Source organism: Protopterus annectens, chromosome 8.part0, assembly GCF_019279795.1.
Source record: "Protopterus annectens isolate FY-2018-M chromosome 8.part0, PAN1.0, whole genome shotgun sequence".
Taxonomy (NCBI): domain Eukaryota; kingdom Metazoa; phylum Chordata; order Ceratodontiformes; family Protopteridae; genus Protopterus; species Protopterus annectens.
This window is the reverse complement of record NC_056741.1, coordinates 1,075,278,390-1,075,297,258: the sequence shown is the minus strand read 5'-3', so window position 1 is coordinate 1,075,297,258 and position 18,869 is coordinate 1,075,278,390. Positions and strand designations below refer to the sequence as shown.

At 42.1% G+C, this 18,869-nt stretch overlaps 1 protein-coding gene across 1 annotated transcript in view; it reads left to right on the top strand.

Moving 5' to 3' along the window:
• The window catches only part of LOC122809226 (semaphorin-6D-like), a 955,253-nt gene that overhangs the window by 843,262 nt on the left and 93,122 nt on the right, over positions 1 to 18,869 (top strand). Inside the window, exon 14 of the mRNA XM_044080542.1 lies at positions 8,494 to 8,649. Coding sequence (XP_043936477.1) covers positions 8,494 to 8,649 — 156 coding nt within the window. The remainder of the gene's footprint in view (positions 1 to 8,493; positions 8,650 to 18,869) is intronic.

Genomic DNA, 18,869 nt, shown 5'->3' with positions numbered 1-18,869 from the left:
GAAAAGCAGTGTTATTATACAAACCCTGCGTATAAAGAAAAAAAAGATTACCAAGCAATGCATATCATTAACTGTTAATGATAGATGCATTTAAAGTTGTAAAGGCAGAAATAAAATCCCAAGCTCTTATGTGCATTGTATACAGAAAGTACAGTTTTAAATGAATTCAGTGATTTTAAAGCAGATATGTTGTCTAGCAGCTTTATCAGTAGTGTATACAGCCAGACAGCAGCACTTGCATCTTTGAATCATTGGACAGCCGTCAGCTGTAAAGATATAGCTTGCATCTCTCATGTAGTAAAACGAAGTAAACAGCCATTTGGATGAAAGTATTGCTGGTGGATGTAAATTGGTATTTTACTAGAGGGAAAGTTGTTTGGGGCCAGGGACATCATGCTAAGATGAACCTTCAAAAAAGCCTAACTGCATAATCTGGTTTATGTTTAAAAATCCTCCCCTCCCCCAGTTCGAGTCCAGAATAGCTTAATGACTTTTGGGTTCCTGCTGCTGGTTGGAAGTATTGCTGTGTCAAGGTGTGGCAACAGTAGTTTAAATGATGACCGAATCTGTGATTCAAAGGAAGTTGTACTGGTACTAGCCTAAACGATGACAGACTCTGAGATTCAAAGGAAGTTGTACTGGTACTAGTCTAAACGATGACAGACTCTGAGATTCAAAGGAAGTTGTACTGGTACTAGCCTAAACGATGACAGAGTCTGAGATTCAAAGGAAGTTGTACTGGTACTAGCCTAAACGATGACAGACTCTGAGATTCAAAGGAAGTTGTACTGGTACTAGCCTAAACGATGACAGAGTCTGAGATTCAAAGGAAGTTGTACTGGTACTAGCCTAAACGATGACAGAGTCTGAGATTCAAAGGAAGTTGTACTGGTACTAGCCTAAACGATGACAGAGTCTGAGATTCAAAGGAAGTTGTACTGGTACTAGTCTAAACGATGACAGAGTCTGAGATTCAAAGGAAGTTGTACTGGTACTAGCCTAAACGATGACAGAGTCTGAGATTCAAAGGAAGTTGTACTGGTACTAGTCTAAACGATGACAGAGTCTGAGATTCAAAGGAAGTTGTACTGGTACTAGCCTAAACGATGACAGAGTCTGAGATTCAAAGGAAGTTGTACTGGTACTAGCCTAAACGATGACAGAGTCTGAGATTCAAAGGAAGTTGTACTGGTACTAGCCTAAACGATGACAGAGTCTGAGATTCAAAGGAAGTTGTACTGGTACTAGCCTAAACGATGACAGAGTCTGAGATTCAAAGGAAGTTGTACTGGTACTAGTCTGCTTCTGCATTACCTTGAAGCAGGATTTCATCTAAAGTCATGAACAGACAAAAGCGCTGTGTACTTTGTGGAAGAAATTGTTACAAGTGTAGACTTGTTGCTTGTAGAGTTTTTCTTTTTCTAAATAGGCACTAGATGATCTCTGATTACAGTGAACTCATAAAACACACTTTGGTCCCACATCTGTAATGACTTGACTCGTGTCAGTTTTCCAGTTGCAATTTTCCTTTAGTTTTTCATCATGAATAGAAAAGTCATCCAGTTCAAAAACATCCTCATCTGGATCGCGACTGTTTTGCACCCCCCCCCCCCCCAAGTGGTTCAGTACAAAGATTTTTGGCCTTCAACAAATCAGCTGATCTTAGTCTCAATAGTTTCCTCTAGTTATGTAGAATATGTTATAATAGTTTCTGTGTTTACTTGTTTGACTTTCCTGCATTCACAGAGAGTTTGTGGAAGATGTTACTGTCTCCATTCACACATTTAATCATCTGCTGTAACTTCAGACATAGACAGTCAATCTAAGTGGTACTAGGATGCTGTTTGTCTTTAACTTCTTCAGCATTACATTCTGTACCATCAGTACTTGTCTCTGTTTTATTTTCATTGCCTGCTACATGATCTTAGGTTATAAAATGTCTGTCTACCCTTTGGTGTCGTCTTTCAAGGGTCACTACCCTCCAGACTGATGTACATCACTTCTCATGGCCTTACTTTCCCAATTCTGTGGTGATCCACACACACTTCCATCTGTCACAAAGGCCAGCATGCTATCTTTTTCAGTTAACAACTCCAGGACCCTTTCAATTTGCGCACTCTGCTTGTTTATATTTCACCTTGTCCTCAGTCTCGTATGTTGAAACAATAGGCCTTAACTGCTTATATAAGGCTGTACAGATCCTGTCTGAGGAGTCTGCTTCAGTAATTGTTGTACATTATATATTGCAGTGATATACTGTTCTACTAAACAGACATCGTAGTATCCTCAAGTGCAGGTGCTTTATTAAAACTACTGGAAGATTTGTCCAGCCACTAGCTGATATAGGCTCTAACTTCTACATTATGTATGGAGTTGTTTTGTTATATCAGCTCTATGTAGGCCAGCTTTCTAATCACATACACTGCTCTAATTTTAGCAACATTTCTATATTTGGTTAATGACAGTGAATCCAAATGATTCAACAGCAGAAATGTCTTATCTATGAGAAGCTTCTGTGAAAACACTATGATATTACAGGGCACCGCATTTTTTCTTTCCTTTTTTTTCATTTCTTTGTCTTATGGGACTAAACAGTGAATGTGTCTTTTATAAAATATATGCATACGTAATTCCTTGTAGATTATAGTTTAGCATCTTTTTGTATAGTGGAGTCATGCATTAGGAGTCTGTAAGGCTTTTATGTAGTGTTTTCTTCTCATACAGAAATTCTGTGTAAATGTAGGAGGCAGGAAGCATTCCGCAAATCTGGTTCTGAAACCCCAGATATGTTGTTACATACTATTTCAGGCTTAGGCACAGAAAGCACTTGCATATTTTTACTGGAAATGAGGTGATGTTCATCGTGTTACCCTGCTGCAGTCATCACACTTGGGTTATCCTGTCGTCAGACGGTCCCGCAGTCGGCTGGAATTCCAAAGTCTTGGTCCGGCGTCGGTTGCCGTCACTTCTTCCCTGACGTCATGCGCCAAGGGGTATATATAATGCATCCGACGCCATCTTCTTCAGTCTTTCTTGCCGTGCGGTGCCCGAAGCAGAAGCAGTTCACAAGTGCCGGTCGGCTGACTCCTGAGATTTTCGAACTCGAATTTCAGACCGAAGTCTTCAAGAAAAAGTTAACAATTGTATTTCTTGTGGGAAGCAAATACCTCATAAAGATTTTCATTCTTACTGCATACCTTGCCTAGGCCCAGACCACGACGTCATTAGTTGTCGTTTTTGTGCTAGATTTAATAAGCGTACTATAAAAAGATGCTTTGATTTCGCATGACACTACTTCGGTAGAAAATTTAACTACACTATGCCGTCGGAGCAACTGACTACCGGCGTGCACAAAAAATGCAAGGATAAGAACAGGTAGCCTAGACCCAAGCCAGACTCCGAGGCCTCGGCTGGTCCGGTCTCCGGTTCACCAGTCTTCAGTGAGACGCAGCCCCTGACTACCGCAGATCTGGAACCCGAGACCGTTTCGGAACTTCTGATGGAAAGTACCAGGCCGACGCAGCCATTTTGTTCAGCCCCTACCGACGACACTGCTGAAAAAGATGTCTGTGCTGCAGAAACACCTTCGGTTTCTGAAGGTGTTTTCAGACCGACGACGCTCACTTTTAAAATGTATCCTAAGACGAAGACTCCTATTAAACCTAAAAAGACTGCTCTTCAGTCCCCTGTTCAAGGCCCCATGCCTAAGAAACAGATGCTCAAAATGGCTGAAGATTTGATCTCTTTAATCAGGGGTTCCCAACCCCCTCCTGACAAAAGGCCTAGACAAGAGGAAGATTATGCATCCTCTGAACAAGTGTCTATCTCCTCAGGCTCCTCTGAGGACCAAGATTACTCATTCTCCCCTTATGAAGATTCTGATGCTGAGGATTCCATTCCCTCAGCTTCTCCCCCTGAAGACTACTCCTTTGGGGAAACTTTACACACTATGAGGGAACATTTTCACTGGGAAGGTCAGGACTACTCTGACTCAAAGAAAAGACTAGTTTCTTTTACTCCCCCAGCACAGACCACTTGCCATCCCCCCCAGTTTTAGACATTGTGGATGATGTTTACTTAGAATCCAGTTTGAACCCAGACTGCCTGCCTCCTGCTCCGGCCAAACCTGACAGATACTATAGAGTGCCTGATTCCCGCAAATTTCTTTACAAAAGTCCTGTTGCTGATCCAGAGACTATCTCCCAGGGTCCCAAAGGGGCTAAGGCTTCTATGGCTAAAAATCCTGTACCCTCTGAAAGGGACTCCAGAGCACTAGACAGGTGGGGGAAAAAGGTTTACACCTCATCCACTCTAGCTATGAGGGCACTAAATTGCCAGTTTCACATGCTAAAATATCAGCAATTTCTAATGTCTCAGTTAAAGCAAAAAATGAGCACGCTCCCTCAACAGTCTGAATTGAAAGAAATGCAGGATCTGTTGCATGCAACTGAACAGGTGGGCAAACATACTTTACAATGTGGGTTTGATTCTTTGGAGGCTTCCTGCAGAGCAGCTGTCACTGGGTCTGTTATATGTAGGCATGCTTGGTTAAAGGAACAAACTCTGCCTGATCATGTTAAAGCAAAGCTTCTAGATGCTCCCTTACAGCAGGATGTTCTTTTTGGAGTTAAAGCAGAGGAAGTCTTAAAGAAAATGGAGGATAAGGCAAAATCTATGCAAACAGTCAAAGATTTCCTACAGGTACAGCCCCCTCGCTTCAGCAGAAATTGGCCAACAAAAAATTGGTCCTTTCCAGCTACTGACAGGCCACAGAGGGGTAAATACAGACGTCCGAGAGGCAGAGGACAACCACAAGCCCAGTACAAACCTCGACAATGGGGCACTGCAGCACAGAAGGGAGGAGAAGACAGGTCCCAAACTTCCAGAAGGCAAACTCAATGACTTGCACCTCATCTGGCCAAGCAACACTCTCTTGGCAGCCCCCTTGGGTGGAAAACAAGCACTTTTTTCAGACAACTGGCACATTGTCACAAAGGACAAATGGGTCCTAGACATAATTTCACGAGGATACAGATTCCACAAAGACAAATTACAGCTCTCATGGACATGAGAGCCATTCAAATGGTACCTACTCGAGAGCAAGGCCAAGGATTTTACTCAAGACTCTTTCCTAGTTCCAGAAAGGACAATGCCTGGAGACCAATTCTGGACCTTTCCATTCTAAACACCTTCTTACAAGTACCCAAATTCAAGATGCTAACACTACAGCAGCTTCTTCCGATGTTGGGCAAGAAAGCATGGCTAGTCACGTTGGACCTCAAGGAGACTTACCTGCATGTCCCTATCAGATAAAGTTGCAGAAGATACCTCTGTTTCATTGCAGGTTTAACCCATTACCAATTCTCTGCACTGCCCTTTGGCTTATCTACTGTGCCCAGAGTCTTCACAAAATGCCTGGCACCAGTAATTGCATACTGCAGATAAAGAGGAATTCAAATATATCCATATCTGGACGACTGCCTTATCCAAGCAAAAAGCAAGGACATCCTCTTACAACATCTGGCTTTTGTAAAAGATCTTTTAAGTTGCTTGGAGTACACAGTAAACGAAAAGAAATCAAAACTAGCACCCTCACAAAATATGACATTCCTGGGTGCCAGCTTGAATACAACGGCCCAGAAGGCTTATCTGACGCCAGACAAACAACTACAACTGACTCAATATTTCAAAACAATGGCAACAAAGACCCAACTCCCTGCAAGAAAAATTCTGCAGGCCTTGGGCTTCATGGCATCTTGCATACTTCTAATACCATTTGCAAAGCTGCATATGAGGAAATTACAGTGGTACCTAAAAAGCGTATGGTCTCAACACAGCCACAGCTTGGACACAATGATATCTCTCATTCCCTGCCTACAACAGGAGTTTCTATGGTGGTCACTGGCATGTCACCTCAACAAGGGTCAGCCTTTCACCTTGCCCCCAGCCAGGCAAACTATGACAACAGATGCATCAGACTACGACTGGGGGCACACATGGCAGGACAGTGTGTTCAAGGCGTATGGTCTGCAGATCAAAGGAATCTGCACATCAATCAAAAAGAGATGCTAGCTGTACAGAATGCTCTGACAGCCTTCAAGAATCTATTATATCCAGGACAACTTACAATAAGGACAGACAACACCACAGTAATGTGGTACGTAAACAAACAAGGGGGCACACACTCCTACCCTCTATGCAGGCAAGCAATGACCTTGTGGAACACAGCTCTGGCTTACCAAGTTCACTTACAAGCTCAGTTCCTGCCAGGACAAAAGAACACATTGGCAGACGACCTCAGCAGAAACATCATGGATCCCCACGAGTGGAAACTGGATCCACAAGTATTTGCAATGATAACTCAAAAATGGGGCCTTCCAGACATAGACCTATTTGCCAGTCCTCAAAACTATCAACTAACAAAATTTTGTACAAGGACACTTCACCATCAAGCTTGGAAAGTGGACGCACTCTCATTCAGCTGGAAAAGCCTGACAGTATATGCCTTCCCTCCATTGCCTCTCCTCACAAAGGTGCTTCTGAAAGTCAGAAAGGAGAGACCACGACGGATACTCATAGCCCCAGACTGGCCACGCCAGCACTGGTACCCACTTTTGAGGAATATGGCCCAGGGCCCACCTTGGATTTTACCACAAACTGCACATTTACTCACACAGCAAAACAATCAGATTCTTCACAGCCAGCTAAAAACCTTAAATTTGGCTGCATGGAAAATCACCTAAACATCCAGCCAGCTCCTCTTTCCCAAGCAGTTATGGATGTTATTCTGGAAGCTGGGAGGCCCAGCACCAGGAAGGCCTATGCAGACAAATGGAAAAGGTTTTGTGCTTAGAACCAAACTAAAGGCCAAAACACACTTCAGCCTCACCTGCCGCAGATTCTACAGTATTTAACTGAGATGTTGCACAAAGGACTTTCTTTTTCTTCCATTAAAATCCATGCATCAGCTATTTCAGCCCACTACAACACAGAACCACCCTTATTTTTGCATCCACTTCTAAGGCAGTTCCTCAGAGGGGCAAAAAACATTAGGCCCCCCAGGAGAGCACCTACACCAACATGGGACCTCAATTTTGTTCTGGAAAAACTTACGCTACCTCCCTTTGAACCAGCTTTCTCTGCAGATCTACAGTTCCTATCATGGAAGACTGCCCTGCTGCTAGCAATAACTTCAGCTAGAAGAGTCTCAGAGCTGCAGGCACTAATGGCAGTGGAACCTTTTCTCATTTTCCATCAAGACAGAGTTTCTCTATGAACTAATCCTTCCTTCATGCCTAAGGTGGTTTCAAGTGTGTCTTTAAATCAAACCATTCACTTACCCACCTTCTTCCCAAACCCACAGAACAAAGGAGAAAGACTCCTCCATTCCTTGGACATTCACAGGCAACTTCGCTACTACTTAGATAAAACTAAGGCTTTCAGAAAATCTGACCAGCTCTTTGTACCCTATGCTACAGCTTCACAAGGGAAGGCTATATCAAAACAAACAATTTCCAAATGGATAGGACATTGCATTCATTTTTGCTATACCCCTTATGGAAACCCAGTTCCTGCTACCATTAGGCCCCACTCTGCCAGGGCAACAGCTACATCTACAGCCTTCCTCAGGGGAGTACCAACCAAGGAGATTTTGGAAGCTGCAACTTGGAGTTCAGTACACACTTTTACCAAACACTATCACTTGCCTCTTTACTCTAAGACTAGGGCTGGCTTCGCCACTGCAGTTCTGCAGGGCCTTTTAGCCTCCTCTAACACTCTATAACTCCTCCGCCCATCCATAGCTTTGGGGTTCTACCCAAGTGTGATGACTGCAGCAGCGTAACATGATGAACATAGTACAGTTTTGTACCTACCATAAATGTAGATGTTCGAGTGTACACCCTGCTGCAGTCCAGGTTACCCTCCCTCCATCCCTTCTGATCTAACTGGCTAAGTCTGTACAATACCTTCCTGATGTATTTGCTTATAGCTGGAGGGATTTTGTGTTTGTGCAAAAAATTACTTTATTTGGTACTAATTACTGACCACCGTTTTGGGGGCACCCGACATCTGGGGCAAGAAAAACTGAAGAAAATGGCGTCAGATGCATTATATATAACCCTGGCACACTGACGTCAGGGAAGAAGCGATGGCAACCAACGCCGGACCAAGACTTTGGAATTCCGGCCAACTGCGGGACCACCTGACGACAGGATAACCCAAGTGTGATGACTGCAGCAGGGTGTACACTCGAACATCTACATTTATGGTAGGTACAAAACTGTACTTTTGTAATAATAATAATAACAAGGTATTCTATGACTGTTAGTTTTGGGCACCATCATTCTTGAGGTGATTGAAGTAAACTGCCTGCAGCTTTTGCTTTGACTCGCACTAAGAAGTAAGAGATTTGCACAGCAGCACATACCATGCAGTGCCCTGTTGCTGTCTTGAAGGACAGCTTTGCTCATCTTGATGTATTCTCTTTTTCAGACCAGGCAGCTGTGCAGGATATGGAGCAGCTTCTGCATATAAGGCCTCCAATGAATTTCCAGATGAGACTCTGTCCTTCATTAAGTCATACCCACTCCTGGATGAAGCAGTTTCTTCCGTCACTAACAAACCATGGTTCACTAAAACCAACAGCAGGTAAAAAAACAAAAAAAAAAAATAAAAATAATGTGGGGCATATTCTCAGAAATGCAAGCTGCTCTGTACCAAATACAAATCTAACATTGTGGCTTTTGCAGAGATGTGGGACTGCTTTTTTATTGCATTACTTTGGACTCGCTGTTTCAACAGGGACTGAAGCAGGTGGGGGGGAAAAGCTGAGTCGTCATCAGTGGCTTCCTGTATGTCAAGTATTCTGTGTCACAACGATACAATTTTGTTTTGCTTACACATAATCATGACTGTTAGTGGTACAACCGAATCTGTATTGCCATAGATGTCAGTATGTGCTTTGATCTGGAAAATAACACTTAAGTGGACCAACTTGTTACAAATTCTGCTATGGGATCAGCACTGTTTTTTTAGGAGGTCCCCTTCACCCCACTCCTTCCATATCATGTGGTTTAGTTGTCCCATGATATCCTTTTGGTATTTCCTTCATCAACCATCAGTTATTTTGCATCACAGCTGGATTCTTTATTGTATTGCCCCAAAAAATGGCATGATTAAATTTAATCAAGTCATACAGGAATAGTGTAGGCTGAAATGAATGTGTTTTGTAATGTACAGACTAAGCTATGTTACATAAACTGCCTTCTGCTGACCAGGCTATCGGCATGCATGTATGCAGGAGATATACCAGGACTTCGAAACAGACATTGCTGCACTATTTTGTATGTATTTGAAAATTCCTCAGTCCCCTGTTCATACTTACTGTTGTCTTCACTACAGTTCCTGTTTGTGTGGTATCCATTACCCTTTCTGTGAAGAAATGTTTTTTCCCCTGCTTACCCATTCCAGCCTCCTTTCATGCTGCCTTACAACCCAAGTGTTAAAAGTGCAGTACTCTTGTACCTTGTTTTATCAGTAAGGAATGTGATAATTTCTGTCTTCCCCCTGTATACAGTGCAGTTCCTGTTATCTGTATTATACAGTGGGGCTCCTGAAGCTTGCTGTTATACAGTTAAGTTCTTGATCTCTTCTCGTAAGACTCCATAATCTGCTTCCCTGGCATTATGAATAAGCCTTCTCCAGTATGCAGTACTGTGTACTCAGCATTAATTCTGAGACTTCCACTTAAATTTCTCTCAGCTTACCTTTGGTGTATATATTCTCCATTTCATACTGTTTCTAACTTAATCTGGACAGTTCTGTGCCCTTTTTAGTAGTATTTATTATCATTGCTGCTGTTGTAGAAGTGGGCCCATCATGCACATAGTTGCTAAATTGTTCCTTCCTCCCATGTTTGTTAACAGGGGTTCCAGCTTTGTCCTCTACCCTTCTAAAATGATGCCTTAGCCACTTTATTCGTTAAACAGAGTAGTGTCAGCTGCTCCCGGTATTCCCACTTCATTCCTTTAACATTCCATGACCTAGACCAAGTTGTGTCACCTCTGGTTCCCTTTTAGCTTTGCCTCAAGGTTTAGGAGTGTTCTGAAGTGGACAGATGTTTCCCTCATATGTGGTCATGTGGCTAAGCTCATCTTTTGTAAATTAGGAAAGCAGTATATGTTAACTGCTTGTTAGTGCTGTTTCAATAAATCTTTCTCTTTTCTTCCACTTTGTTTTACTGTCCCTGATTTTACTCGACCTATAGTACAACTAAAATGTATTGCCTTCTCTTTTTTGCCTTTTTGCCTTTAGTTTGATTCATAACAACCATTTTCAGCTGACGTGCTGTATTTTGCATGTAGTTTTTATTGTCACATTTTCAGCATTAAAGTTTTAAATAAGAAACTCTTTCAAAGTAGATGTTCTATTGTGCTTGCATACCAGTTTAATGTTAACATTCATTGCTTACACTGTAGGTGTCTGTTTCCTTTAACTTTTCTTGTTTATCCCTTCCTACCATGATATACTTACAATTTACCCTTATCATTTTGTAGTTTGCCTACAGTGTGAAGAGCACAGGCCCCTCAAAAACAAAACTGCAATTGACATATTCCTCTTCTCCCAAGTAGGCCCCAAACACTGGAAATCGATCCCACCTGAAGAGTCGTTCTCTTACCATGAATTTCACTCACAACTGAAGCCACACTTAAACCTAATGGCTAAATGCCAGTATAACTTATCTGATCACATAGGTTCATAGGTAGGTACTAGGCTATTGGCCCTAGGGCCTGTATAAGCCTAGCCAAATGGTACCCTGGCTTTTGCCACACAGGAAAATTATTTTCCTGTGCCATTGTCGAGCAGAGCCACAGAAGTGATCCCCAGGGTGAATTTCCTATTTCCTATCCAATCATCAAGATTGTTCTTGAAGAGTGCTAATGAGAAACTTTGGTTGATATAGATAGGTAGTTTGTTCCATAGTATGGGAAGTCTCTGGGACAGGAATCTATCCCTAAAGCATGTTCTGTTTATTGTGGTGAAAAAGTTTAGGTCCCTAGAGCATGTAGCTCGGAGGGATTGGGATTTCTTTAAGTGGAGCATGTCCAGCAGCTCTGGGTTTGACATAGATTTGTATGTTAGGCAGAGATCACCTTTGAGTAGGCGATATGGGACGGAGTAAAGCTGGAGGATTTTGAGACGGTCTGCATAGGGCATCTGTTTGACGCCAGTAATCCTCTCTGTGAGGTATTTCTGCAGCCTTTTCAGTTGTTGTAGATGTCTTGTGAGGTACATACCAAAAGGGGCGTTGTACTCTATAATGGGTCTAATGAGTGATGAGTAGAGGGGAATAATGACCTCTTTTTTCCTGCATGAGAAACCTTTTGTGATGAGGTGTGCCACATAGAAGGATTATCTGACTACAGTGGCGATGTGATTGTCAAAGGAGAGACTACTGTCCACCTGTGTCCCAAGGTCTCTTATCACACTTTGGGTGTTAAGTTTACTACCGCCTATGTGGTAGTCCATGGGTACAGAGTACAGAGTTTTTACCAAAGGGGATGACAATGCACTTTTTGGCATTGAGCTTGAGGCCATGGCTTTGACACCAGGCATCTGTCTCAGTAAGGCCCTTTTATAGGATGTCCACATCGTTAGGAGTTTTGGTTATGGCTCCTAGTTTGCAGTCGTCTGAAACTTTGTTAGCCAAAGACCTTCTGTGTTAGCCCGTATTTCAGAGAAATAGATACCAAACAGGAGAGGACCCAGGTCTGAACCTTGTGGTACTCCACGTCACTGGTCTGAAGTCGGATTTGGAGTCTGCTACTTTCACAGTGTGGGTTCTGTCAGTGAGCCAGTTGGCAACCCATCTTGTGATATAGGGATTTATGCCTAGTTTAGTGAGTTTATCTATAATTCCAGAGTGGGGGATGGTGTTAAAAGCCTTGGCGAGATCTAGACCTTATCCTTATCTACGGCTTTGATGACTGCTTCAAAGAAGTCTTATCGGGTTTAGGAGACATGATCTGCCTTTTACAAACCTGAACTGGGTGGGGTCCAGAGTTTGGAGATTACCAATGTCTTTGTTTATAAGTTCCATGATGATAACATTCCATGGCCTTGCAGACCAGGCTCGTCAGGCTAATGGGGCGGTAGTTCCCGGGCTCCATGGTGGATCCCCTTTGTGGAGTGGGACTGTGTGATGACAAAATCTCAGTGGTTTTAAGGTGACTAATGAATGCATTTCAAATTTTAAATTTCAATGTTTAAACTTTATAGTTTAAAACTTAAAAAGTTTAACGGGATTTAAGCTGTTTTTGTATTGTTTAAGTGACATGTGACGTCATGAATGGTTATAAGAAGAAGGAAGGGCCGGAGTAAAAAGTTGTTTGAAAAAGTTTTCAAATTGCTGAAAACGAAAAGCGTTTAATACTTGCTGTCTTAATTAACCAAATTTCATGGGAGTTGGTATCGCTTAAATAAATCAATCTATTTTTGAAGCAACACGCTGCTGTGTTTGTTTGCACAGAGAAGATAAGAAAAGAAAGAAAATAAGTACTTCTTGTTCTTTTTTCTCACAGCTATTTTGGGGCTGGAGTGGGATAACCATAGCTGTGTGCCATTCAGTGGGCACAAAGCCTGAGGCTACGATTGAACATGGTACTTAGGTGGGATGCCAGTTTGTTCTGTAGTCCGTGTAGAATGCAGCCTGGGATGTTGTCAGGTCCCATGGATGTTGTGCTCTTGGCTTTAGAATGTGGTTTTTACCTGTGCAGCCATGATTACAGGAACTTTGCATTCTTCCGGTATAGAGATGGGCCCTTTAGGGGGTGAGAAGGGGGTAAAGTTACCACTGACTCTATCTGCCAGGATGTTGGCAATATCAGTTGGTTCTGTATATTTAGTGCCATTGTGCTGTAACTCAGAGCAGATTTGAGTGTTGCCATTGAGATTTTTGATATAGCTATAGAATGCTTTGTGGTTGTCTTTAGAATCCGTGGCGATTTTGTTTTCGTAACTAGCTTTGGAGGATTTTATGAGGGATCTCAGCTTCTTACTGAGGCTGACCAGGGAGTTCCTCCAGTCATGGGATTTTACTCTGTTTTGCAACAGTTTCTTCTGTTGTATGGTTTGTTTATGGCAGTGGACCACCAGATTGGCTTCATTTTTTTGGAGGATAGCATCTTGGTTCTGTTAGGGATAGCATGAGCCATGCAATTGTGTAGGATTCAGCAGTTGTACCTCTATTGTTCATCTGCATGGGTGTCGTGAAGTTTGCCACTTCTGTCTTAAGAAGTGTGAAGTTGGCTTTGGAAAAATTTTTTATGGTAGTTTCCCTAATGGGGGGTGGGGATGGGATGTGGATGTCTCGGGTGATTAGCTTGTGGTTGGATCTGACCAATGAGGAATTGACCTTTGGTGTGGAACACCGGTCGCCCATGTTGGTAATGACTAAGTCTAGGATATTGCTGCCCCTGGTGGGGTGTGTATAAGTTGATCCAAGGCACTGGAATTTATGAATTCCAGAAAATGTTGAGCAAAAGAGTTGGTACATGAGTAGTTTTCCCAGTTAATGGTGGGGTAGTTGAAATTGCCCATTATTAGGGTGTTGGGTTGTATCCTAATATTTTCCAGTGTATCAAGAAATGAGGAGTGGGAATCCTGGGGCATGGTGGGGGATCTGTAGCAAGCTACAGTTTGGATTGCGGTCTTGCCCTGAGTTAGTTGCACTTGGATAATCTCTGATGCATTATGCTGAGCAACTAGCCTGGAGGTGTGGATATCCTTAATGAATATGGACATGCCTCTGCCTTTAGTGTTTCGGTCCAGGTTAGGTGGCCGAAAAGTGTGGTATGAATTATAGCCTGGTAATGCAGGGGTGCTCGCTGGAGCCTTGAACCAGGTCTCTGATACTGCACAGATGTTGATGTTCTCCATTACCTAAATCCACCATTATTTCGCAAACCCTTCTGTCTTGCCCCCCCCCCATACATACCCCTTTTTCTCATTACTTTACCCATACTTGATATAACTGGTGCATATTAATATTTTATATGCACGTGGACATTGTTCATAATTGCAAAGTTGTTACTGTTAATTCTAAATTTACTTCATTCTACATTTAATTTCATTCATGACTCCTTTTAATTTAATTTTATCTGTGGGACTGTCTTATATTGTTTTGTATTTCTCTTTATGCTATTGTACTATTCTCTCCTGGGCTGGGACTGAAATTGGTCTGTGATCAGTGCTTTGCCCTACAAATTCAAATAAATGATCAGTGACATGACTAGTTAATTCGAATTGGACTGAGTCATTTATTGCAAATATGATTGGGTCTCATGTACACTCCTACCCAAGTTATTTGATTTTATCCCCCCCTGGAATTAACAGTGGAAAGCTACATTTCCCATGAGAGGTATTTTGAAATTTTCACAAGTGAGAAATCCCTCAGGGTGTCTGATAATGTTATGGTAAAATAGGCACATTAAAGGACGTATGGGTGTAAAACATAATGAACCACACTCCTGTGTTCAGTTCACCTTTGTCAAATAAAGTTTATAGTTACTGCACCATCTTCATATGTTTGGAAGAAATTCCTTTGCCTTCTGATCTTTAAAATTAGAATTATTTATTTATTTTTACTATTGGTGTTTTTTTTATACTAAGTGCTCTTCTGGGTCTATATTAGAACATCGAAGTTTCAGAACTTCGAATGTTCTAATATCGACCCCTATTAAGCGAAAACTGATAACATCGAAAGTTCAGAACAGCAAATTTTTTCCTAGGGAAAAATTTGCTGTTCCAAAACACATACACACAACACAAACACACAGCAATCCACACACATACACCTAAAAACTTACATCTAACCCTACCCTAAACTGTACATACACCACTATCTACCCACTTACCTTAACCCAAACCCTAACCCTATGGTCCGTCACTATCGCACACGCACCTCACCCGCTCCCTAATCCTAACTCACCTACCCCGCCCTAACCCTCACGTCCACACATTCTCTACCCACTTACCTTAACCCAAACCCTAACCCTATGGTCCGTCACTATCGCACACGCACCTCACCCGCTCCCTATTCCTAACTCACCTACCCCGCCCTAACCCTCACGTCCACACATTCGCACACTTACCTGACCTGCGCCCTAACCCTAACTCACTTAACCTGCCCTAACCCTCACGTCCACACAATCGCACACTTACCTGATCCCGACCCGTAACTCTCCAACACAGTGCTGAAAATAGCGAAGCGACAGGAACGGCAAACCAAATTCTTTCCCTAGGAAAGAATTCGGTTTTCTGTAACTTTGCTATTTTCAGCTTTCGGTGAATAGGGGGTCGATATTAGAACATTCGAAGTTCTGAAACTTCGATGTTCTAATATGGACCCGCTCTTCTCCTAGGCAAGTCTCTTAACCAAACTAGAAACCACCTATAACAAGATAACCAGATTCGGAGACAGTAATAGCTACAAGTCCCATCATTGTATATCCCTGAAAAGCTTAAGATGGCCTGAGCTCCCCCACATGCTTTAAATAAACTACAAATTGCACATAGCATTCTGAATGGCTGCAACTCCTGCCCCCTAATCCATACTTACACCCTACACACCCAATCGTAACCTCAGAAGTACACAACAAAACCTTCTTCAGGTGACCAATCCAAGCAAAGATATTGGAAAAATACTTTACAGTCATTGAATTGCGTACTTATGAAACAAACTTCCATCATCCCTTCACTCTATTACCAAAAGTGGTGAATTCAAAAACTAAAAATTAATTTCCGACATGCATGGATCTGTACTTGTCGGGAAATAACCTAATGAAATTTTATTTTCTCGATTAACATATCTGCCTAGCATTTCCTATCTAAACTGTCTACACATATTACTCTCTCTACAGTTAATACTTGTGGTGTTAAATGGATCTTTGATGTACTCTGTCTTGATGTTATTCTGAATTGTATATTACATATTAGAAAAATATTTTTTATTAAACCATATATCAAAGATTCTGAATTTCTACCCCCTAACTACTCCTGCCTCAGAAGTAATAGACTTCAAAAAAAGGTGTAGGCATTGTTTTATTATTCCCAAGCACCTTTATGGTAATTCCATATTCTAAACCAATCGGCTCCTCCACTGCAGAGCTACTTGTTACCTTCTTAAAACGTAATGATTGTAAAAGCCTTTGCATCATAGTCGTATATATCCCCCAAGCAACAGTACTCCTATTCTAGAAGAAATTCTTGCTTGGGCAACCAGCAACATAAAAAAATTAAACTATCATCCTAGGTGATGTTAATGTTAAATGGCTAGATATCTCCAGTAACAACCCCTCTACTGATATTAACCTTTACATTTATACTCGGCTAATCTCTGACATTACCAGACCTGACAATAAGAAAAACAAAGGCTCAGTCTTTGATTGGATCTTGGTTTCTGACCCAGACAAAATCTCCTCCAGCACACTCTCAAACAGTATTAGTGACCACTCTCCAGCATTCATAATACGTAAGCCCACCTCTATACCAAACATACACCAGTATCGATATAGCAGAGATCTATCCCATGTCTCCCCAAATACCTTCAATGACACCCTGCAGAACACTGACTGGAGTCCACTAAAATTTCTACCACCCAGTGAAGCTGTAGAATTCTTCAATTCCAATTTTCTTAGGATCCTAAACAGTCTTGCCCCACTCTGGCTAAAAAGAATCGAGGCAAAGCATGCTAGCTGGCTTGCAAAGTCCAGAGAGCAAGTTATGTCCTCTAGGGACAAAGCCTGGAAAGCCTGGCAAAAAAAACAAAACATATTCTAACCTTACACAATACAAACAACTTCGCAATCAGGTTAAATGCTTAGTTGTCAAAAACAAAAAAGAATACTTCCAAGCTAACCAAGACCAGCATAGACAAAATCCCAAGAAATTCTGGGGAGCAGTCAACTCCTTTCTCCACTCAGGAACTACAATAATCCATGCCCAGACCCAGAAAAAACATCTTCTGTGTTAGCCTCATTCTTTAACACATACTTTATTGATGCCATCACTAAACTTACCACCACCTTCCCCACCCATCAACACACACCCGCCAGTAACACCATTAGTACACTCCCCTTCAAATCCACTACCTACCTTCTCACTATCACTCATACCTACTTCCACCATCAAAAAACTTCTTCATAAACCAAAACCATGTACCAATGCCCCAGACAACTTACCTGTAGAATACTTGCAACTTTCAGCCTCCTCCATTGCATATACTATCAGCATCCTCCTCAACAGGTCCATTCAGGAATTATGCATACCTGGTACCTGGGAAAAAGCATTCATCCTTCCACTTCACAAAGGCGACAATAACTCCGACATCTAAAACTTCCATCCTATCGCCATTCTTTCCCCATCTCCAAAATACTAGAGAAGTTCATTCATACTCAGCTCCTCAGTCATCTGGTAAAACACCAAATCCTTTCCCCCACTCAACATAGTTTTAGACCCGGACATAGCACTAACACTACCCTCATTTCCTTCTTGGATACAGTAAAGAGAGCTCGGGATAATGGCTCCTTAGTCTCAGCACTCTTTTGTGATTTATCAAAGGCATTTGACACTATTTTCCACTCCCTTCTGCTTTCTAAACTCTCTAACCATGGCCTATCTCCCCCTACCCTACAATGGTTTATGAATTAACTCAGCAATAGGCAGCAATCTACTATATGGCTAAACTCTTCTTCCCCTTTCATCAACACAAATACAGGTGTCCCCAAGGTTCAATACTGGGTCCCCTCTTATTCAGCATAACTGTCAATAACTTTCATACCACACTTCCTCACAGTACTGTTATCCAATACACAGATGACTGACTATCATCTTCTCCTCTAAATCTGCTACTGCACTACACCATCCTACGCAAGAAGCATTTACTTCTACAGAAACCTGGATGTCCCATAACTATCTCACTGTCAACCCTAATAAAACAAAACTCCTGATATTTACCCCCCCCCCACAAAATCTAGCCCTGCCGACAAGTCACTATTCTCTGTTTGTTCCCAAAACAACACTATCATTGAAGTTGTCCCTAGTACCAAACTGCTAGATGTCATCATTGATGACTAATTAACTTTTGACCTTCACATCTAAAGCAACATAAAAATCCAGCAAAAGCTGGGAGCCCTTTATAGGCACAACTATTTTCTTAGCCTCTCTGCTAGGCCTTGGCCTCGTCTCTCCTGCTTCCAACTCTTCTGTATGGTGCTCCCATCCTCACCAATCTACAGTCCTCCTTGAAAATAAAACTAGGCTCTTGCTACAACAAGGTCACTAAATTTGTTACAAATGCAAAATTCTCTATCCACCACTGTTCCTCTCTGTATCAACTGAACTGGCTAGAATCCCCTACTGTCTCACTTTTCTACAATTAACTATGGCCCACAAGCTTATCTACCTGCCAGAAACCTCTCCATCCCTCTCTTCCATACTGACCATGTACCATCCTAATCGTCACCTCAGGTCTGAAAACAAGATGTTACTGACTATTGAGAAACCTAAGCTCTCAGCCAGCCAAATTTTGCTTTCCTACACTGTCTCTGTGCATGGAATAATCTCCCTCCTTCACTCAGGACTATCAGCAGTCCTGCCTTATTTAAAAAAATTCCTCAAATACATCTCTCCTCACACTGGCTATTCTCCTGCACCCCAGCTAAAACCCCCAACACCTGACTTCTCCCCCTGGCGTCTCACCTTTAACTAATCACTTACTAACATTTCCACTCCTTCTTGTCTGCCATACTTACTCCCTTGCTACCCTATTTGTACCTTTAAGTTAGCTCTCCTCTGCTGAGAATTTTGCA